We start from the raw sequence: 23,909 nt of genomic DNA on the forward strand, positions 1-23,909 counted from the left end.
TGGCTATATGAAAGAGCATACTTTTGTGTGAAATGGAGCACACTAAGCAGCAAAACTACTGCACACCCACTAAGCAGTCATAATAATATGAGGCAAAATAACACCAGGCAAGTAAAGGAGAGTTTTGTAGCACTCTTCATAGTTCAGATTTGGTAAACGCTGTAAGATAACAAGAGGTAAGGTAGTCTAATTAGATCCAAGAGAACCACGGAGGGTGACCCACAGATTTTTACTGTTATATCCAGGCCGACCTTCATGTTTAGCTAATGCTAGGCACAGCACACTGGCTCCCAGCCCTGACTCCTTTGGGAGATTCTTCCCAGGCTTTAGAGCTGTTCAGATCACACAAGCCACGGTCCTGACAACCATCAAGTAATACCCTTGAGAGGGGCACCACAGACCAAAGAATAAGACTCACCTTCCTTTGCTGCAGATGTTGCCTCTGGTTGCTGCGCTTAGCACTCCACCCATGCCTGTTTCAACACTTTTCCCATATTGCTTTGTCTTTCAAGAGTGTTTATGTTTCCATAACACCAACCACAAGGCACGTATGCAGATGCTTTTCCCACTTGCTTGAGATGCTCTCTTGTCATAAAATGAGAAGTAGAATGGCATAAGTTCCTACAAGTTAAAAAAAAATCAATACTAAGTGATAGGCTTAAACAGGTATTTTTAGCATCAGCTTAACATTTGAAGGGAAAAGGGACAGGACTGCTGTTAGTAAGACTAAACCATTCTCCTCTCCTCTCCTCTCCCATTTTTCCAGCCTGAAAATTTTTGAGGCCTTCCAATGTGAGAATAATGCTTATTTTAATGTAGCTTACATCAGAAACAAAGCCTCTTTTATGACCAGACTAGTGAAATAAAATACTTATCTGTAACCTAAACAGTTAGGGTAAATCATCACTAATATTACCACATGACTGCAACCTGAAAAGGTGAGAATTTTTCTCCCCACTACCCAAGATTTCAAAATAATGTATTATCACAGAAAATTCCCAGCTGCAGTTTGATGGTTCTTTCAAAGATACATTTGAACTGAAAATTAAAAAATAAAAAGGGATATATTTTATGCACAGAGCAGATATTTGCTGAGAATTTTCATTCATCTCAAAGTCTGCTTTCTCAATGAGATGACAGCTACAAAGAAAATTTTCTGCAATACCTAAGGAAATAGATAGAATGCAATTGAGGAAATTACTTTTTCCCCAAAACTATTAATTTTGTTTTACAATTTTCCTATAATGAACTAAACATCAGTTTTCCACTTAAAAAATAATTATTTTAATTAGAACAAAGGGAAAAATAATTTTCCCAAAACAAAATCCAGTTTTTTAAAGAAAAATAACTTTACTTGCTTTCTTTGCTACTCAGTGTGAAAAACAATTTCCGGCAATACAGTTTTCTTGCAGAAAGGTATTTCCTTTCAGTCAAACCCACTTTCAGCTAGAAAAAAAGGTCTCCACAAAACAACCATGCTTAACACTAATACTAATAATTCCTGCGTCTAGAATACCCTTTCGTCTGGGCTCCTGAAAGCATTCTACAAATAATAGACTGAACTGCAAAGAGGCAAAAGAATGATTTGTATTTTACAGGAGAGGAAACACTAACAAAGCAAGGGCCCAGTTTCCAGATGCAAATATAAACATGACTACTGCAATACAGTATCAGCCCAATGGCCTCTCTAGCCCAATAACCATTATTTTGCCTGGTAGGGGAGACACTGTGGTCGCGGAAGGTGGGTTTTCTAGGGTGAAGCCAATCCTTCGCACTCCAGATGTGCTGATCCCTGTAATTTCCCAGGAACCTCAGATGAATAATTTTTGGTAGCAAGAAACTTTCCGCACCTTTCTGTGGATAACAGGGTCTGCCAAGAATAGATGCCTGGAGAAAATCTGAGAATAGGTCAGGCAGGTACTATATAATGTACCCTTAATACTCTTCCGCCGTCTAACAGAACACTGCAAGGCCTGCCTGAGCCAGAACTGGTATCTAATTGCTTTCCATGTCTAGCATTTCTACCTGAGGCAATGAGTTCCACAGCTAAATTATACATTGTGCAACTTAAGTGGTAGCTTTCTTTTCATTCAATCAGGGCCCATCACATAGCAGTTTCACTTGAAGTTGCTGTATTGTGTGAAAATCAGGGCATCAGGTTTGATTTTTATTTTACAGACCTTTGTGATAGCTGGTGTTCTCCTCTCTCTTCTTTAGCAGTCTTCATTTACTGAGTCAGTCACACTCTGTGATGAAGACAACTCATAATTTTTATAAGTTTCATTACTCTTTCCTTTCACCATAAACGAGATCTGGTAGCCACACCAGCCTGATGCCTCTGGAGGAGCAATGAGAAGCTCCATATTGCCCACAATAGAAGTGGTTGAATTCTATGTTGCCTGACATGACTACTTGACTGTGTTTTACTAGGAGTGTCTTGTTCAGTGCACTCATTTATTTTTTTTTTCTGACATTAATGAACTGCTCGAACATAATTCCACTCTCCTCCACATCACTTCAGCCTGGTTCTTAACACCACTGGGTTAAAAAAAAATCAGCACTGTTTAAAGATATCAGAAGCATATCTCATTAATAACTTGAAATGCCTGATCGCATTCTTGTAGTTCATGCTGCAAACATATCCCCAGGGGGCTTACCCAGCTTGACCTTCTTAATCATTGCTTTTCCTTCCAGCATTGATGCTCTAATTTCATAGACATCCATATAGACCAGCTACAGACTCAGAAACATAGCATGTCACCTCTTAGGTCAGCAACAATAAGGCCGTACTAGCGTTAGAACCATATTCCTAGTTCATTTCTGACAGCAGTGTGGGTTTCCTCCCCTTGCTATGGTAATAGCAGACTGTATAGCATTCCCAGGAATTACTCCATTTTGTCCTGAGTCCTTGTGTGCTTGCTTCAGCTTGGCCTGAAGCTCACTAACGCTATGCTCCATTCAGTTTGCATGTGAGGGCAAGAACTTATACATAGCAATGCACAATTTGGAAACTTGTTTCTTGTGTCTATATATAGTGACTTCTCTCAAGAGCAGCACATGGGTTTGCTTTCTGAAATTTCTCTGCTTAAGTATAGGCTTTTAGCACTTAATTTTTGTTGTCTTATGGTAAACTCTCTAGCATTTGGCATCTGCATCTTCTTACTTAAGAGATATTAGCATTGAAACATTTTTTTTACAACCCCTGTGTTTCAGCTTCTTCTAAAATCAATTATGATCCAGTTCCTGCCAAACTTGTATAAAGGTTCAGTCTGAAATAAGCAGAATGTCTAGGTAAAGATAAAGGAATGAAAAAGTCAACACATTTGATTCCTAAGGAACTGTTCTTTCAGCAAGACAGTTCTAAACGAAAGCCAGCTACAAGACATCTGAATTATGCTTTGGAGAGATGGATTCAGAATAATCCAACCTAATCTTTAACTTTTTTAATCCAGAAGGTCCTATATAAAAATAAAGCGTATGTGTACTAGTTACAGAGGAGGATACCCAAATTATCGGAATGCAAATCTTTGGAAGCATGAAATGTTGTTTCAAAACTCGTATTCGGGTTTGGTGATGAGGTCACTCTCTCTCCTTTGCGTATTATCAGACTTTAAAGTCTAAATTGATTTAAAAAAGCCACAAACCCTATAGAAGGTGCTATTGTTGAAGGGGCAATTCACTGCTGATACTTACTCCTTGCATGCTGGTTGTCAGTGCTGTTGGTGGGGCTACACATATGAGCTAAACATATCACATGAGCTACCTCTCCTTTTTTTCAGCTGCTATACTGAATTAAAGGGCCTTAAAAATATATTGGATGATTGGATTGAAGCCAAAGAACACACCCCAACAAACACAAAGGCAGCTGCTCAGAAAGACGTGTCTCTCTCCCATGCTCCATTCTTCCCCTTGGCTCAACTTGAAAATACCAAGCACTAAGCCTCTCTCCTACTTTTTTAACTTTTCATGTGCTAGAAGGGAAACACCAAAGAAAAATAACTTGCTTTATGGGACAACAGCTGCACTTTGGGAGAGTCAGAACCAAGCTTTGGTGCATGATGGCAGGCTGGTAAGGTAAGACAGCAAATTTTTCATACATTTGAACTACAGAAGTCACTCCTGTGAGAGACAAGTTGCCATGAAACTGTCCTCTCTTCAAGAAAAAAATCATTTCTCCACCTTGGATTTTTCTGACATTATGCTATGGTAACAGAAGAACCAATATAAATTCATGTCTTCAACTTCCTCAGCATAATCTTTTTGTTAAGTGCCTTAGAGGTATACTCAAATTCCACTGACAGCCACTCAAAAATACTTCCTTATAATTCCATTAATACCCCAGGACCATAAATGGATGCAATTTTCAGAAAACAGAATGTCTGACAAAGAGCTTTGGATCAAAAAATCTTTTACTGTTTTTATTTCAAATTTGGCCCAAAAAAAAAAGTCCAACCAAAAAAAAAAAGGTCTGCTTTACCAGAACAGATCAGTCAAAAGGATTTCTTCCCAATCTCACACGGAGAAGTTTATCAGAGATATAGAACGATCGGCATGAAAGCTAGGAAGTAATTGTTCATTTAAGGCATGCGGGACAGACTGTATTAAAGTCTATAGAATTCAAGCTTAACCCTATGCAACTGGTTATCTTTTTTGTACTATGGAAAAATAGTTGCCAGAACACTTGCATGTAACTATTCAGTGTTGAGTTCTTTTGAAGACCCATCCTTCAGAAGCTTGTGAGATCTTTAAATATGAAGGTTTGCTTTCATGGTGCTTACCACGGGATTTCTTTCAGCATAACTTATGTTCTATCACACAGTGTCCTGGTTTGATGTAAAAGAGAATCAACGTTCTTTTCAGTAATTTTACCTTTCAGTTAAGCCTCTTCTAACTCTTTGCAATTAATGGCGTATTTTTCCACTTCCAGAGCAATAAGACCTGATGTTTATAGTTAATACCAAGGAATGGTATGCAGAGAAGTTCTTGTTTATACTTACTGCTGTAACAACCAAGGTCAGCTAACTCTGTCATATGCCCTGCTGGAGGATCAGAAGCAGAACTGCGTTAACAGGGTATTCCATCCCATCTGCACCGTGCTCAGCATAAAAGCTGAGGGATCAAAGGGTTAGTCTCTTTCTTCAATGGCTAGTGTCCAAGGAGGACCCTGTCCTTTGATCCTGATCTGTTGTGCATTCCTGACTCCAGATCCAGAATCCAGTTCCCATCTGTCACCAAGTCCAGTCTGGGACTTTCCCAGGGCCTGCTGGTGACGTGATCATCATCCTGGGAGCTTGATACTGGTTTTGTATATATTGTATATATTTCATTATTTTCTTATTAATATTATATTTTATTTTTATTATTTATATTTCATTAAAGTAGTTCAGTTTCTTTTCAACTCATAAGTCTCTCTCTATCTCATTTTTCTTTCCTCTCCTCTGAAGGGAGATGTGTCTCTTCTCTGAAGGGGAGAGAAGTAAAAGAGAGCATCTGTCATTGGTTTTGGTAGTCAGCCCAGCCCAAAACACAACACACAGCAATACACGTTTTTAGTATGATCTGTATTTCTCTTAAGGTGTTCAGTCAAGAAAAACAACTTTTTTTTTTTTTTAATACTGTAGTTTTTAAGTCCAAAAGGAATACAAAACCATATATTTTCTTTCAAATTGTAAACTTGTTAAAGAATTAGTCTATCTTCACATTTATTTGGGCTAAAAGCAGCCATTTATCAGCCAGCATTTCACAGTTGCGCAACATAGTTCCATACCACAATCCAATGCCTTATGTTTCTTATGATCTAGTATACACAATTGCACCTTTTAAAAAAAACACCCAGAAGTTTTAAAAACTGTGGACATACAACTTTTGCTGTTGTTGCTGAATAACTAGTTGATTATTAACTAGTTAGTCAGTTGGCAGCTTCAAGTTCATCCATACACCCATGACACCAAGTTACAAAAAACTGAGAGAGCCTGCAGATGAATACTCCAACCATATATAACTGGACATTTCAGTGTAAAATGTCAGGAACATAACTGCTATTTTTTTTGTACAAAGAGTTGGGTGTTCTTTTTTTTTTTTTTTAGTTGTTCTGTGTTGAAGAAAATACTCATTTTAGCTTTCAAGGTTTTATTTGCTATAAAGTTGGATTCCAAACTGAGGAGCTCAATGCTTTTGGTCACTACCCTGGAAATGTGACTAGGCAGGCACAAGAAATTTCTTGGGTACTTTTTTCTTTTTGTTTTCTCTGAGCACAGCACTGGTGACAGTTTTTCTAAATTTAGATATGAACCTGGAACCAGAACCTTGTCTTTTCAAATCAGATCTCCCTCCACGTTCTCCTTGGCATCCCTGCACAAAAATTAACCTACCTCCTTGTGCTGAAGAATACTCTTTGGAAGACAAATCACCTAATTCTGTAAAAATAGTTTAATTTATTCTAGGAATTGGCACATCAATGAAAGATTCCTCTGAGGATTCTATTCTTATGAAATGTAATGTCAAAAGTTCTGAAGTGTATGCCACTTACAACTGCTTCACATCACGTGCAAAAAAGATGCAATGAGCAGGAAGCAGCAGATTTCAGCAAGCACTAATAAATAGTTTCAGTGCTTCTGATGTTAATAGTTCTTCCCCAGTAGCACCAGAGGTAATTGCTACAAACTAGTGCTGGTATTTATTAATGGAGGCATAACAGGGCTAAACTCATTAAAAACAAGGTAAATGTACTGTCTAGTATTCTTTTTTAAAAGAAAGTTAAGCTTTGAAGAGAAAAAAAAAAAGTGTATGCTTGGATAGTCCCAGTCAAACTGAAAGATACCACAAACCACATGTAAATTACCTATGTAACATGAAAAAAGCTATATATCGAATGCTTGCAAATAAAGTGTTGAAGCCAACAACAAAAATATTGAAGTGTTCCTACATGCTAACTGTAAAGATTTTTAAAAGTGCCAGTAATTCACTATTATTTTAAAAAATAGAAAAATATCAAAAACATTTACCTTAGTAAATGAAGAAAATCTATACCAGTGCACTGTGAATTACTGAACAGTAATTCAGTGTTTTTTCTAGTTAAAGGCATTAGTTCAGTACATTTTCATGGTTTTACAGTGCAATGGGATTAAGCCTTACTCAATGATGACTTTCTTACTTGGGACATGCTACTGTGAACACCTGGCAGTGCAAGTCCATGCTATCCCAATGAAACATAAGAATTGAGGGGAAAGAAGAAAAAAAAAAAAAAAAAAAAGAAAAAGAGAGAGGTGGAACAAGTGGTATACCAGGAAAAAAAAAACAAAGCTGATTGTCACATTTTGAAACTATCTTTTTAGCACGTAAGCATTTATTCATAAATACGAAATTTAGTAAACTTATAACCACTATAAAAATCTGTAGTTTTTAACTTACAAATCCAACACGTGCATATAGACATCTGAAGAGTAGCTTATAAAACACATTCTGAAGGCAAACAACACAGCAGTATACAACCTTACTCTCTCCTCATACACATTTTTCAAACAAATTTCTCAGCCAGCCTAATCTGAAATACAAACATCTTAAACAGTTATGACCATCAAGGATTTTAAGTCACTTATTCTGTTTTCTTTGCCTGTCTTTTCTTAACACTATCACGGTGCTGTTCAGAAGAAGACCGGTCACAGACTGAAGAGCCATTGGAAGAGGTGGTACCTTCACCCTTCACTTTGGATGGTGTCTTTTGCAAGCCAAAGAACATATGGCCTAATGCAGCCTCAATAGGAGCAAATGGAGAAGCTGCGGATCTTGTTAACATCATTGTTACCTATGGAGAACAAGAATCAAGTTACAAGAAGAGTTTTCATGACTTCACAACTACTGAAAACAAAGTTCACAGCTGAATTGATGTATGGCATTTCTAACCTTCTACACAAGCATGAGGCCATGCCACCAAGAACAGAAACATGTTCATTTTAGCTTGAATTGATCAAAGAATGTTTTTCTTTCTGACCTACACTCTTCACACTGCTATACACAAACAATAAGCACAAAAAACTTTCTATGTAAGTTTACTAAAATCATCCTATGAGTAAACCGCATTTAATGTCATACAACTAAGGTGATGAGCAACACTTATTTTGTTTTTTACCTTGTTCAAACTGAAAAACTGTAAACAGAGCAGCTACTTCCATTTAACCTGAAAGAATGCCATGTGTAAGCACCTAAATATATATGCACATACAGACCTTAGGTAGAATTCCAGACAGCTATACTCATTCAATAAAGCTGAGATTGGCAACACAGATATAGGTGGAAATTCCTCAGAATACATTACTTGGAATCAGGATAGAAAAAGCTGGTTTGTAGACCCAGGTACTGGACAAGTTTATATTGCAACAGTTTCTACAGTTTTCAGAGACGTGAAAGGTTTCTAAAACAAGACAGTACTACAGGACTATGCCAGACCCACAACTGTTGTTTCATTAGTTAAGTGGACACTCAAGCTTCGATTGTCAGGATGATCATCAGTTTCAGAACTTATTCACTTCAGTGCAACCTAAGAGCCAGCTTCTGAAAACAGCTGTAATTTCTCACTTCCAGAATAACATTCCTTTCCTTCTCCATGCCCAACATCCCCAGTTCAACAATGCCTTTATTGGTTTAGGTGGAGAACTGTGAGCATCAGCTTTAAGTCTTGGCTCCCTAAAGCAACTTCTCTGGAATTAAACTTGTCAGCTACTTCACACTACTGGCAACCACCACTTTAAGACATTCTCCAATCTGTTGAACAGCAGCTCTGAAGCTCTTAAAATTGCCAGACTTCTGCTAACACAGTGACTACGCTTTCTTATTAGCTAATAATCCTGAAGACAGGCATCATCCTGGAAATGAACAAGACTGGAGGGATTAAAGGATTCAACAGAGAAGTAGTATCTATTTTATTATAAAAGCAGTTACAGCTACTTCAAAATGGTTTTGACACACTTTCACTTCCCACCTGAACATTCATGTTGCCAACACTCGAAGCTAGATGAGAACCTAGCTGGCTTGTTTTGCACACTCACAGATGACTGCACAGGTACAAGGAAGGTATTAAGTAGCTAGCAAAAGGCAGAGCACAGGAGAGTTTCTTCCTACAAACATAAGTTTTGTCTGAGATTATGGACATACAAGCCTGACATATCAACTGCTGGGTGCCAAAATTCCTCATTTTTTATTTTTATTTCCATATATCGAACAGTATCAGTAACAGAATAGGTCTTCTGTTCTGCTCATGGATAGAAAACAGGTTTAAGACTTCAATTAGAGCTGGCCTTCCTATCCAGAAGCACACGTTCAAACTTGTTGTAGAATATTTGAGGGCATATTTTTTGCTCTGAAATAATGAAATAAAATATTTTCTGTTATTCAGTTGCTTGTAACACCTTCACATTCTTACCTTGGAGACCACAAGAAAGATGGTGTATAAAAACACAAGGTTGTGTCTTGCTATTGGCAAGTATTGGCTGTGTTGCAGGGTGAAAAGAACTGCTCCTATCAAAGTTACCTTCACAGGGCTGGAAATCAAACAAACAACGTTAACTTCTCTTCTCTACTCCATAGTGAAAGCTGCAATGGCCTGCAAAGCAATAAATGTTCTTAGCATGCAAAAGAATTATTTTGTAATAGAACTAATGAAAACTTGTGCTAACAGGTACAACATCCAAAATCTAGCTATTATTAAACTAACATTTTCACTTTATATAGTATTACTATATTTTCTGTCTGTAGTATGAATAAGTATCCAGTTTAGCACTATTTTACACACCCAGCAAACCCATGTGTAACAAATCCTTCTCAAATCAACACCTCTATTCAGACTCTATACACCAGCTTGCTTCCCTTCTTCCTCTCCCAATATATCTTACTGAAGAGTTTAATCGCAAAGCTTGCACTGCTCAGAATGCACTTAAGAATAGGTTCCTCTCCTATCCGCCAGGTGGCAATTACTCCAAGGAGTTGCTTAAGATGTTGAAGAACAACTCAGTCCAAGTCTCAGTCCACTGTGACACTCCACCAGTTCTAGGGTTGTAGTCAGTTTATACTTGATTTGAGCCAGACCTGTATGGCCAGGTTTTTCCAACATAGCTGTGTTGACTTTGGCATGCAAAGACTTACATCTTCTAGCTATCTTCATTGCGGTGGTAAATCCCTCACTAGGTATGCAGTCAGAAAACAAGAGAACTTTGGTCAGTTATCTCAAGTCATCTGAAAAGACAGCACTAATATACCAGCAGAAAAATTCTCTGCATTTTTTAATCTGCATCTGCATGTGACATACAGATGACATTCCTGTTATCACAGAGCATCTAGCGTAGACAAATTCTTCACTGTCTTTTCAGTTACTCCAAGATTTACTGCATCAACTTCCTACTTAGGAAGTCCAAAAAACAACTCTGTATACATGCATCTCATCCACTTGCAGAATGTTTTATCCGTTTATCTTTGTAACCTACTTCATATTTTTAAATTTTATATATTAAACAGAATTTTAAAAATACTTTTTATTTTGAGCCACATCCACTGTGGAAAAGGAGAATATATGCAAGCGCTGCCACAGTCAGTAAGCAGTGCTCTAGTGTTGCACCTGTAAGTACAGTGTTATTTGGGTTTACCATGCTATTATTGACAGTGGCATCTTCCTTCTGTAAATTTGCTTTCAAGACTGCAGCCACTTGGGCACTGACTGAGGGAAGGAAATTCTAAATACCTGGAAAAAGCCAACAACTAACGTAAGCCATAAAAAGTTGAAATATTTCCAAAGAGAAGGATACAAATTTCTCTTCTGTTATTCTCTCTGCTGCTAAGTGTGGCTGCAGAAAAGCAAAGCAACTTTAAAAATAAATAAATATTATTTCTAAAGATTTGAGAGTAACATGGGAAAGACCAAACAGATTTTAGGAAATTACCACAGTGAGCTTATCTTGACTTACAACAATAGCTTATGACTTTCTAGCCTGTCTTAATTCTCCTTTTACTGTACAGACTAAACTGGGAGCCATGTAGTATTCCCATTCTCTGCTTCTGCAAGAGAAGTAACATTTCCTATCTTGCAGTAGATTTTTGCTATATTGAATAACTGATTTGCACCTTCTCAAACAATTGGTATCTATGGAGGAAAGCAGTACTCGCAGAGAAAGAACGATGGACAACACTCAAAGGAAGCCATCTTAGTGATGCTCAGAACACACACCAAAATGCAGACTTCACTTGGATGCTTCTGGTACCACTGTCCTTTCATTTTGGATAGACGACCATGTTCCTGTAAGACAAATTGACTAAACACTGCTTTCCAGGAACTTCCTGCTGACTCAATGCTGCATTCTGCCAAATAATTTTTGATTACTTGTCTTCCCATTTGGTGTTCTTGTGCTGTGAACCTAAAATGATTAAAACTAATCTTCCACAAGATACACACCAAAGCATTAATTACCAACATTATTTTTTTTAAAATCTGAACCACTAACAGTGAGTGTCAACACAAGGAGTTAGCAAAACAACAGTTAATATGTTGCAGTCTTTTTTTTAAAAAACAAACAAACAAACAAAGAAAACTTACTAGGACATCTTCAATAGCTCATTGGTTTCAGGTTTCCACACTCCTCTCACCAGCTGCTCAAAGTTGGAAATTAGGCCACCACCAGCTCCTGAAATTGCAGAGATTTATGATAAGCCCCCACTGACTGCTACCACCACTGCACAACCTATTATTGCTCCCAGCAAAACTCATTACACCAGGTGCCAAATGTGGCACCCAAAGCTCAGACTTAAAGAGATTAATCCATTTTTTTTATATGTGCACGACTCGAGCAACTGGCATGAAACCTCTGAGGTTTAGTTACTTAGCAAGAACCTCAGGTTCACCTTTATGTGATAGCATCGGAACTGATTCACTCATCACCACAAACAAATGCCTGAATTGCCGAAGTAAATCTCCAGAGAGGCTTATATCATTCCTTCCTTCATGTTGTCATGTAAGTACAGTGTCTCTCTAAAGTACAAGGAGCCTCTGCGAGAAAAGGTGGATATATATTTTTGCATTAAAAGAAGGCAAGACACTGTTATACACTCTGGCCAATGAGATTAATTGGTATCATAACCTGGGAAGTGAATACATTAGACCATCACATTAACACGTGTTGTTTCCCAAGGGAGAACAGAATCAACTGATAGAAACAAGAGCTGCACTAATACTTTCTGAAGTGGTTCTAAATTTGTGACTACAGATACAGTTCCTAGGAAGGTGGCTTCCAGAGTCATACTCCAAAGAACAGGCAGGCGAGAAGGTTCATTCCTGTCTTTAAAATCATAGAATCATAGGGTTGGAAGGGACCTCTGGAGATCATCTAGTCCAACCCCCCTGCCAGAGCAGGGTCACCTAGAGCAGGTTGCACAGGAACGCATCCAGGCGGGTTTTGAATGTCTCCGGAGACGGAGATTCCACCACCTCTCTGGGCAGCCTGTTCCAGTGCTCTGCCACTCTCAAAGTAAAGAAGTTCCTCTTCATGTTTAGGTGGAACTTCCTATGCTCAAGTTTGTGCCCATTACCTCTTGGTAATCAGCTAATGATTGCAACCCAAAATGCTAACAAAACAAGTTCTCTTCTTCAGCCACATGCAAGGAAAACAGCTCTGAGGAAATATGCTGTTGGGAAGTTTAGTAATAGCACTGAAGCTACACGGGATATCTATTTCTTTATTGCCATCAACTGCCCATTCTACGAGTACTCTCAAGACCTTCTGAAGGGGTATGATGAACTTCCCTCAAAGTCACTCAATGTCACCTTTAATCCACATAGAAAAACTACTGCACAGGCTTTTCCCTTGAGGGGATAACAGACTGTATTAGGACTATCATATCCAGCACAGCAAGTAATAGTACTACAGTTGTGCTGAAGGGTTAGCCATTTAAATACCACTCCAAAACATCACAATCTATCAGAACAAGATGTTATGCCTGTTACCTCTGGCCCAGCCCACAGCTACCATGACAAGCCAGGCATCTTTGAAGTGACTGTCTGCATGTGCAACGCCAGCCGTTATCTTCCAAGTCCGAGTCACTTCTTTCATTCCTGCGACCAGAAGCCGAAGAGGCAGAAAGGCAAAGCACCGGTAGAATATGTCTTGTGGGCAGTAAAACACAAGATACCTGAATATCATGAGAAGACCCATTAGCACCAGTCAAAAGTTTTTACTAAGGAATTCACTTTCTAATAACCTTTAAAGATATTTTTGGTATATGACTAGCAAGATATGATATACTACAGATAACTCACTGTCTTACATGGTAGATATATTGGAATAAATCTGAAATGCTTTGGGTTGTGCTTGAGCTCTTGCACCTAGATCATCAAACTTTATTTGTCATTGTTCTTACTGTCTCATTGTCCCAGGGAAGAATCCACTGACGTACATGAAAAACAGCTTTAAATTTTACCAACTTTTCTACAGCTTACATATCATGTTTTTATAATTCAAATTATTAAATTAGTGTCTGACTGATTTTCTGTGGTTTTGGTTCTTGTGGGTTATTTTTTGATTGGTTGATGTTTTTTTGGTTTTGGGGTTTTTTTTATACCATTACAACAGGGTGCTAAGTTACTTGCTGACACCACGCTTTCATACTGATAGGTACGTGGAATTACGTAACTTCAGCAAGAATGCCTTCACTAGTTAGTGTCATGCCAGATGAAATGCACAGCTATATTCAAACACATTTCACATCTTAGTAACCACCAATTCTAGCTTTTCCAGCTTGGCAATTACAAGCACGCTTCTTTTTTCAAAGTGTTGAAAGCACAGTACTCAAAATTTAACATCTTTTATCAACTTGTTTTTAAAAGAAAGTAAAGTTAAAAATGGCTAACAATGAAATCCCATACTGACATTAAATTTTAAAAGATTAGATTATGTGGTGTTGTATTGTATTTCTTCAATCCTAAACAAAATTCAGTTCTTACAGAGAAATTCACGGTCTCAAAAAAATAATATTCAAGATTAAGTATCTAGATTATTTCAGCACAGGAGTAAGAGAGTAACGATTAAATAAAAAACAGAGAAAGCCTTTAAAATAGGAGAAGGGCATTTTTTCATTTTATTAAAAGAAAAAAAAAAAAAGATACTTGCCTGTTGGTTTAGGCTTCTGAGCTCAATCCTGTCTACCAAGGATTTCTAAAGGCTCTATCCTTCTCCTGTTTACTCAGGCTGCAAGGCAGAGACCTCTCGCATCTATTTTACTTCATTAGAACTACTAGTAGGCAACACAACTAGGAAGAGTCACGCTTCGTGGTTAGAGATTAGAAATCAGGACAGCACTCACTGGGGTTTTTTTGGTTTCATCGTGTGTCCCTGTCCCCCCTGCCTCCCCTGAAAAAAAAGCCTATCCTCTAAAGCAGAATGTCAGGAAGCTTCCTCCACAAAAAGGCAAAGTTTAGCTGAAGTCCTGTCGTAGTTATACATTTGCTTTTGATGCAGTGGATATAGTACCTTGCCGCTGCAAACTTCTAAAGCTTCTTCTCTTCAAGACCTCCCAGAATGGAGCATGCAATAACCTATTTCTCACATACAAGGAAGTTATTGGAATTCACGTTAATAGCTAAGTACTGGTCCAGTGTTCAGTTTTAGCTCTACTTATATTCCTTCCATTTTCTCCTGTTGCAAATTTCATTGCCTTTGTATGCAACCAAGCTTCAGTTTATATGAATTCAAAGATGTATACAAAGCATGTATTTCACTGGCTACTGCAAATAGCCATTTAAGCTATGTACTCAACAGACAACGCTACCCAGAATTAATTTACAATTGCAGAATGTGGGTTTAGGACACCGAGGAACTGGATTGGACCTTGCATTGCGACCCGTCACGGCATTTTTGCCTGTAATTCCTGCTAGCAGCACTTGCTAACAGTAGATGTCGCTGCCCTACAGACTATTTACGAGCATTTCTCAAGCATAGCACAACCCCTATTGTTTTCCAGTTTTATGCATGGCTTGGGGAATTTCGTTTCACGTGATTTGAGACCGAGAATTAAAGTCATTGTACTCATGAAGAGAGACCTTTGTAAAACTAGAAGCTTAAAAGGTTTCATAACATTCACAGTTCCTCATTAAAACCTGATTTTATTTGTGCACAGCAAATCGTATTTGACCACGTTAAGTTCAACAGAAAGCATGTCCTGTTTACATGTACTCTTAAGTCTCGTAATTTGTTAAAACAAGCAGTCATGTTGCCCGCATCAGACTAATATGAACCATAAGCAGATTCTATAAGCTTTGTTAGTACTGCACTATTTATCACACATTATTCATTTCACTGATTTGCCTAAATGAAATCTTTCTGCAACTTACATTGCAACATGAAGACCACAAGACTAATATATAGATACACACAGATAGATACTTACTTTCATTTTAATGAATTTGCATTTATAAAACCTAATGGGCTACAAGGAACAGATGCTAAAGGATTTCAAGCAGGTAACACTCTTCTAAGAGAGAAATTGAGATTTTTAAATTCAAAACCCCACTGCTCCTCACAAATTTTTTAAACTTTGAGGGTGTCTTCAAAGATCACTTTCTGTAACAAATGAACTCTACTGGAAGGTCACATTTATATGAAAATAACGCCACCGGGTTTTTTTGAATTCCAAAACGGGCCAAATTGCTGCCTTGTTCACATACCCAACATCCCATTCAGCTCTCTACTGTCTTTCACTACAACACCCATCCATTTGGGAAAGCACAAAATAGAGAAAAAAAATTATGTCAGGAAGCAAAAACTAGAGGACACAAAAGAAGATCCGTGTCCTAGATCCCCAATTACAGAAAGGTTAAAATCTCTTACATCAGTCAGGTTCTGGTCTTCAAGAGCACTGCTGAAAAGCTGGACTACTTTTATGACTTCCATATGTCCAGAAAAGCAGTAATTGAAGTCCACTTTATCCCAAAATACTATTTTCAGCTGTTTGACCAGGAATAGACTAGTGACTGAGAATCATCATATAACAAAAGTTGCTCTTACAAGTATTTTATTCCTATAGAAAAGGATCATTTTTTTTTTACTATTTTGACTATTTGCTATAAAAAACTATTTTCCTGCAGTGACTTGCGGGCTGAAGAGACAGCATCCAAATCCATAACATTTTTAAATTAAGTTTCTGATTTACACGGAAGTTTGATGATATAATCTCAGTTTACAAAAAAAAGTATAGCTTCCTCAGAACCAATACTATTCACCTAACTCAGCTGTGGCTACTTACCAGACTGAAGATGCCAGTAGAATATTTGTGCCCTTTGCCAGAAATGCTATGGGTGGTTCTGCAAGCATCAACGAAGACAAAACCGAACCACCAAAGCAATAAAGCATAGCACTAAACCAGCAGGCAATTGGACTTCGGACTGACACTTCCACAGCTCCTGAAACAAATTGAAAAGATGCATAAATAGAAATAAACATTTGAGAAGCGCATCATGTTTTACCAGTCACTGATTTTCAAGTCATGCAGTCCCACATTGTTCCTTTAAGTATCCTGCAGAAATTTTTAGGCTTTCATAGGAAAAGTCTTCAGAAATCCAAACTTCAGAGTACCTTGAATGAGGCATATGCTATCTAAATAAAAGTGAAAGACTGACGTCGTGTTCTCTGAATATCTTTTGTGGGTTGGTTTAGTGTAACGAAAAAGCTTTCAGAGCATGTCTGAGAATTGTCATTGTTAATAATCTGGCATAGATATACAGTTGCTTTCAAATTTGTATTAAAAATACACAAGTAACTTCGTTGACCTAGACAGGAATGGTATTGGTAACTTTTGGTGGGTTATTCTACAAATTCCATTTCTGCTTTTGAGCATTCATGAATTCAAGGTCATTCTTTTTGTTTTTCCTCCCAACGCGCTGCTAACTGTGTTTGCTGACCAAAATTAAAGCAGTATCCAGAACAATTATTAAATAGTTTCACCTGCAATCCTTAATAGAGAAAAAAGGTTACCTGAATCCATAACAAATATAAGCTTCCCTTCTTATTAAAAGGTTCACAGTTTGATTTATTTTGTTATCTTTAAAATGAACTATCCCTTTTAAATTGCAATTGAACTATGCCAAAAGACTATTCCATATCAAAAGATTATATTGGAGGTAATGGGAAGCCTTAACCAGTTTCACGGAAAGATGACATTTTATCAAAGCCAGAAATATCCTCAAGTAGTTGTTTTACCTATTTCCTTCCACTTCAAAAGTCCAATGTTGACAAAGTTTCCCCTTTACACAGGTGCAGAGCTCTGTCTGCCTTAACTAGTTTAACTTTCCATAGTCCAAAGGCTGAAGTTCACAAAAGCAAAGATGAAACCTAGCGTCTACCCCAAAATGAAATTCGGCATGTTCACAATTCAGAGGAGAAGCTTTTGGTGTTTCAGGCACTTCTGTGGGAAAAGAAGCTTCTTACTGAAGATGAGAAGCTCAAATGTATCAAAAAGAATATAGCACTCTCAATATAATTTACTTTATACAACAGTATTAACAACATTGTTCCAGTTTTAGTGTTGGTACAGCTATCACATATCCCAGCACTATCTACATTCCCATGTAACAGCCAATTTATAAAAATGAGCACTCCTAAGTATTACAGAATGTCGGAATATAAAATAAAATACATTTTTTAACTATTGCATAACTTATTTTCCATACTGCAATAGCTGGTGTTCCAAGTCTGTTATGCTCTACTTTGTTATTGCATATTAACAATTCTCCAAAGTAACTATCAATTAATGTTCATGTGCATAAAATTAACAGTAGAAAAATCCTAAAACCTGATAATATTACTTAAGAGCAAAAGTAAAAATATAAACTGGGCCATTACATCGAGATCCCATGTTTTCACCAATATATTTGAAAAGGGTAAGACACTTGCAGAATATTAATGGTTTGTGCTTACTACATTGAGGTTTCCTCATTAAAAAAGTTATCTAAAAATGCTGACAACCATTGCATTCAGAAAAAAAATGCAAAATCGTAGTAAGTAGACACTCACTGGTCCAAAAGAATTATAGAAGCTTCCTTCCCACATATCATTGTTCTCTTGTTTGATTGCATAACCTCATTAAAAGTACTACCATATACCTACCTTAGCATTAAAGGACTGAATTCCTTTTCTTGCAACAAGATAATATCCTACCCCCGCATTTGGCAGCAGTCTCTCTGTTGAGTAACTCCACTAAATGCTGCTGTGGCATTATAGCACAAAGTGACCGTATAGAGAAAAAACATCCCAAACTTTACAGGACAACGAGAAAACCCAGCTAATGAAGGTAGCCAGTGTAAGTCACAAATCACACTGGAACTGGGGAGTACTGCTTAACAGATCAGCTGTTGCATTATGCACAAACTTTAACTCCTGGACAGATCTAATACAGAATGTAATCTGCACAGTAATCTGGTTTTGGAGTGAGACCAGCAACCAGATCACGACAGGAGGTCCCACATCCAAGAACTGTCAGCCTCGAGACCAGGTTTGAAAAAAAAAAAAAACCAAACCAAAATCTTACATCATCAGGTAGGTGTGCACCAACCCCTCTTTCATTAGCTTGAAGCTTCTCATGAATACTGAACTACCTCCTCCCTCCCCACAAAATGCAGCATGACTGAGAGCTGGCTAGCTGAAACTCAGCTGCTTCTTCACTTCAGCAAGTGTTCAGTCAGATTAATAACATAATGAAAGGAAACTATTCCAGGTGCTGTTTTTCATGCACACAGACATTGACTGCAGTCAATGAAACACGGCTAGTAATGACCAGTTTTAAGGAAAAAAATGGAAGATTCTCATGTATCAGGTTTGAAAAGGCTTAAATTGATTTCTGTTGTACATTTGAAGCAATGTTGTACATTGCTTCTAGTTCTACTTGCCTTCTCTCCTTTGTGAAAATATTTTCATGAATTTTCACTTCCTATACTAAAGGCCAGATAAAAAAAACCAAACACTTTTAAACATAAAATGTAATGAAATGTTGGAGTTGTTTTAAAATTATTTTGGTATCTGTTCTCTTTTCAAATCCATTCCCCTGCCTTTCAGCGATCACCGCTTCTCCATTCTTCCCTTCCTCCACAGCTAACAAGAAGTAGATTCCAGTTTTGAGGACACATATAGGAATCACTATTATTATTACCAGATAAACCTCTGTAAGCAAGCTGCAAAACAAAGCATTTAAATTTCTTCATTAAGCGACTAGGACTTCAGGATTTTTAATTTGGGCAACATTAGAATTTTCTTGGCTCAAATACCAGTAATTAACAATTCATACCCACTTTCCAACAAGGAATATACCCAACATAGAAGATAATGAGGTAAAAATTGCTGATATTAATTTAAAGCACATCTTGGCCTTGCTACCTAAATTACAAATGGGACATAACCTTTCAGAAAACAAACTCAATTTTAAGTGGGTCACATGTTTTCAAACAAGTGGTCGTTTATATTTGTCCTCTGATGCATCCTGTAAAACTAATGAGGCACCATACAACCATGCAGAATATGATCTGCCAAAAGGCCACCAGTCCTGCAGATGGTATATTCTAGAAAGTAAAGATAAGGTTTCAAAATGCACTGTTGTTGAATACAGTTTTAAATGTTGTTTCTAGACAACAGTAATAAAAAACCTCGCCAGCAAACTATTTCTGTCAGTTTGATAAGATCTGCTTTAACCTTTCCAGCATGTTCCAAATGGAAACATCAGGAACACATACCCCACACACCTCTAAAGAGCAAACCAGAAGGACTTGTAGAAGTTTTTCTAGCACCTCTATTCAACTATATATGCAATGAATTCAGCTAAAGGATTTAAAGAGTCAGATTTAATTTAGTAAAACTATATCAAAAAACTTAGTTCTCTTCAAATCATCAGAATCATGTCACAGAAAACTTGCAAGAAGTAAACCAGCACAGTCATCCAAATATGACGCATTCTCAGTCCTCAACAACTTTTGCTGTCCCTGCATCCCAGGAAAAGAAAATTGCCAGTTCTACAACTGACTAGAGTTAAAAATGAGCAATCCTTAAGCAACCCCAAACACATTAACCAAGAAGTCTGAGTTTAACACATATGGAAAGCAACACATTGGTTGTCACTGCTGTAGTTCATCAGCAGTCACAAGAGCGCAAGAAAATCTAGTTAGAAGGACTGGAAAGTCCCAGCTGGTGTGCGCCCATCCATGATGCAAATACCCACACTGAATCTTATTTTAAGCAGTGCAGCAGGGTGGTATTTTCATGAGACAGTAACCTGGGATAAAACAAATGTGTCTCCTACCTGACCACAAACTTCCTGTATCATCAGCCAGCTGAGGTTACCCAGTTATTTCCCTGTGATATGTCACTACGGCTTAAGTTTCCAGAAAGAATACATAGTAATGCCTGCAGAATATTAATCGATGAGAATATATCTATCCTGAGTAGTTAATAATAACTGCTATTTCAGCTATGATTTAATATTCAGTTCAAACTGCTTGCAAGCAAGCAACAGCCTAGCATGCCTATAGCCTGAACTCCAGTTATTAATTCAAAGCATCAGAGGATATTCGAGTTCTGAATTTTCCATCTATTACGCCAAGAGGAAAAAAATTACCAGTGCAGATCTGACCAGACTTCTGACAGCACTACCGTTGTCCAGCAGTGCTTTCTCACTAAAGCTACGTTAATGCTAGCAAAGCAGAGAGATTCCTTTCATCCTGGTGTTTAAATCTGCGTCCATTCCAGAAAAAGTTCAAACGTAGTGCATGACAGTGTCAGATACCTTTAGGCAGAAAGTCCCTTTTTGAATGGAACAGTGCCACAAATCTGCACTCAGAAACAATTTTAGCAGTAGTAGAAAAATTTGGAGAAGACACTAGCATAGGTAAGCATTTTATATCAGTCTTCACAGTTTGCTTAGTGCACTTACTCAGCAGAAGTAAAAATTCACCTTGACACCTTTAGGAAGGGACTAAGGAACAGCTCTCACTAAACAAACAGTGCAGAGCCTTAAAAATCTGAAGCAAGCAGAAACTCCTAAATCTGCACTATAATCCCAAAGGCCAGTTTAGTTTCCTACACAGTTATCAGGTGTGATGCACAGTTACTCTTAATGTCCAAAGTTAGTCCACAAGTAGCTATTGTAAATATTAAAACAAGGCTAGTCTCTACATTTGTGACAACTGAAAACTAAGCTTGGGGTTAACAGCCATAGTGTAAAACATTTTCTAGACAACAGCATGTAGAGATTGAAGTGTCATCACGCACACAAAATCCAAAATCCTGTTACCAGGAGTGAAAAGTTTCCCTGATTTAATTTTACTATCTACGGGTACAACATGAAAAGTCACTAACTCACACACAACCTGCCCATTAGATTCCCAAGCTATGTTTCTTACCAGCCAGAATTACCGTAAGAGCTTCCTGCGTAACCAGGGCATGTGAAGGATATAAACTCCTGAGTTGAGCAGCTCTTCTCTAGCACTTCTCAGATCTAACACCTGACAGCAAGTCCTTGGCCTATGATCTGCACTCCTTCTCCACATAAAGTCATAGAATGGTTTGGGTTGGAAGGGACCTTTAAAGACCAAGTCCAACCATAAACTTAACTTTGGGGTGGGGGGAAGAGGTGTCAGCCCTTTTATTCTTTGCACTTTTAAAATCTTAAAATTGCAGAAAGGTTTTCAACAAAACTCCCGGCTGATTTCACCAGTGCCTGTAGTTCTGAGAAGGCAAGAAAAGTTTGTCTGGGCGCTTCCTATGTGGTTTCTGCAGCCAAACAGACATTATTTATTGCCAGACGGCCCAATGAAGGCTGCAGATGATCTTATTTGCACACTTAGGGACTAGCAAAGACCATGTGGGTTTTGATGGAAGCGGAGCAGGTGGCAGGGGCAGAGCCGGGGGAGGCGCAGGGCTGCCAGCGGAGCCCCCAGCTGCACCTGTGCCACGCTTCGGTGTAAAACCTCAAACTTCTGCCTTACAGGGCTGCTGCTTTTCAGAGGCCTGGAGCAGCGCAGACAAACCTATCGCTGCCCCAAAGCACACACCAACCACCTGAGACTTTGTAGGAGTATGCACGGGAACAGAGGTTCGGCCACTCGTCGTCATTAAAAACGAATAAAATCCAAAAGTAGCGTGGAAGGGGGGGAACCCCAACAACTCTCTAACGTTTTGCAAGCTGAGCAGACCTCGACACAAAAGACCCCCAGGTGCTCTAACACCTTAGCCCGGGCGGGACACTTGCAGCTCCCGCTGAGACCCAGCGGCAAAGCCCAGGCGAACCCCCGCCGGCACCCCGGCTCCCCTCAGGCACCCCGGCTCCCCTCAGGCACCCCCGCCATCTTGCGCGGCGGCCACCCTTGCCCATCCGAGGCTAGGGCGACCGGCGGCAGGGGGCTGCCCGGCCCCCGCCTCAGGCTTGGCCCGGCTGGGGGACGCGGCGGAGGGCCGGGGAAACACGGAGAGGGGAAAAAAAGAGCGGGCTCCGCCCCGCCCCGCTAACCGTCCCTGCGGCCGCTCACCCCGCTGCTCCTTCAGCGCCATGACGGAGGCCACATAGTGCGCCAGGTCGAAGAAGGGGAACATGGGCAGCCGCGAGAAGAGCACCGGCACCTGCCACAGCTCCATGGCCGGGCGGACGGCGGCGGGACGGAGAACCGATAAACGGCTGCCCAGCGGGCGGGTGTCGGCAGTTTGTCCCCTGCCGGCCGCCGTCAGCGGCGGGGCGGGGCGGGGCGGGGCGGGGCGGCCGGCTCCCTGCAGGCGGTGCCGGCACCCTGTAGCCGGTCTCCCCCGCGGCCGTGGCGCGCTGTCCGGCCGGACCCTCCTCAGGTCCTGAGGGGTGTTCCCGCTGCCGTACCTGCTCGGGGGCGGTTCTGGGTAACGCCGGGCAGGAGCGGGTTGTGCTTGCGGACCGGCAGGAGCGGGGGTCGGTGCCCTCCCGGCGGGCCAGGCCCGGTCCCGGCGAGGTGTTTCCCTGAGGGCATAGAATCATAGAATTGTTAGGGTTGGAAGTGACCTCAAAGATCATCTAGTTCCAAACCCCCTGCTATGGGCAAGGACATCTCCCAGTAGATCAGGTTGCTCAGAGCCCCATCCAGCCTGGCCTTAAAAACTTCCAGGATTCGGGCTTCCACCACCTCTCTGGGCAACCTGTTCCAGTGTCTCACCACCCTCATGGTGAAGAAGCATCTCCCTTCTCCGTGCCTCACCAGTCGTTCCCTTCCCCTCCGAGGTCGCATTTTGCCTGTCGGGACATTTACCATCTCTAGCGGGTCTTTTGTTGGCCTTTTTATAAGAAAAAGCACCCAGCTATTCCTGGTTCCTGGTAAGCTTGAGGTTGGTTGTGGCCCCCAGAGCCTTTTCTACATTTGTGCTTATTCCCTGTGATACCTGCCTGCAGCTGGCTGTTCTTACACACAGGTCAGTGCACTTAACCAGGTATAGGTGTGAGACCTTTTTCCCTTTTTTTTTCTTTTTTTTTTTTTCCTCTCCTGCAGAACATTTTTTCAGTTCATCAAGAGTTTTTAGGATTACAGTCCTATCCTCCAGCATGTGGTCTTTCCCAGGTTGATGTCATCTCTTCATCACCTGCCTAATAATTGCTGGGGGTCTTCATGTACACTATGTCCCAGACAGACCTCAGCAGGAACCCATTTAATACACCTTTACATCCAATTTTTTTAGCAAAGGCCATTGTTAGCTGTTTTGTCTTCTTAAAGTAGATCTCTAACCAGTTTTCCATCAATCCTACAGTATTTTCAACAAAGCTAGCTTGATCATGAGCCTCACAAGTGAAATGTTATCAAAGACGTACTAACTCCAAGATACACAACATCTGCATCTTCTTTGTCCACCAGACTGGCTAACTTGCGATAGAAGGAAATTACATTG

General features: G+C 39.5%; 1 protein-coding gene across 1 annotated transcript; it reads right to left on the reverse strand.

Moving 5' to 3' along the window:
• Positions 1-5,542: 5,542 nt before the first annotated feature.
• TMEM38B (transmembrane protein 38B) lies at positions 5,543-22,738 on the reverse strand. Its single transcript, XM_054186656.1, has 6 exons — positions 22,538-22,738; positions 16,276-16,432; positions 12,983-13,167; positions 11,579-11,666; positions 9,419-9,536; positions 5,543-7,804 (listed from the first exon to the last, which is right to left on the reverse strand). Exons 1-6 carry the CDS (start codon positions 22,641-22,643, stop codon positions 7,595-7,597), a joined length of 864 nt encoding a protein of 287 aa, XP_054042631.1. The 5' UTR covers positions 22,644-22,738; the 3' UTR covers positions 5,543-7,594.
• Between the last annotated feature and the right edge of the window lie 1,171 nt (positions 22,739-23,909).

Source organism: Rissa tridactyla, chromosome Z (genome assembly GCF_028500815.1).
Source record: "Rissa tridactyla isolate bRisTri1 chromosome Z, bRisTri1.patW.cur.20221130, whole genome shotgun sequence".
Taxonomy (NCBI): Eukaryota; Metazoa; Chordata; class Aves; order Charadriiformes; family Laridae; genus Rissa; species Rissa tridactyla.

Coding starts and splice junctions, on each gene's coding strand:
- TMEM38B (XM_054186656.1), bottom strand. CDS start 22,643: ATGGAGCTGTGGCAGGTGCCGGTGCTCTTCTCGCGGCTGCCCATGTTC. Junction 16,433..22,537: donor GGCGCTGAAGGAGCAGCGGG/GTGAGCGGCCGC, acceptor AATTTGTTTCAG/GAGCTGTGGAAGTGTCAGTC. Junction 11,667..12,982: donor AGCTGTGGGCTGGGCCAGAG/GTAACAGGCATA, acceptor CTGCAATTTCAG/GAGCTGGTGGTGGCCTAATT.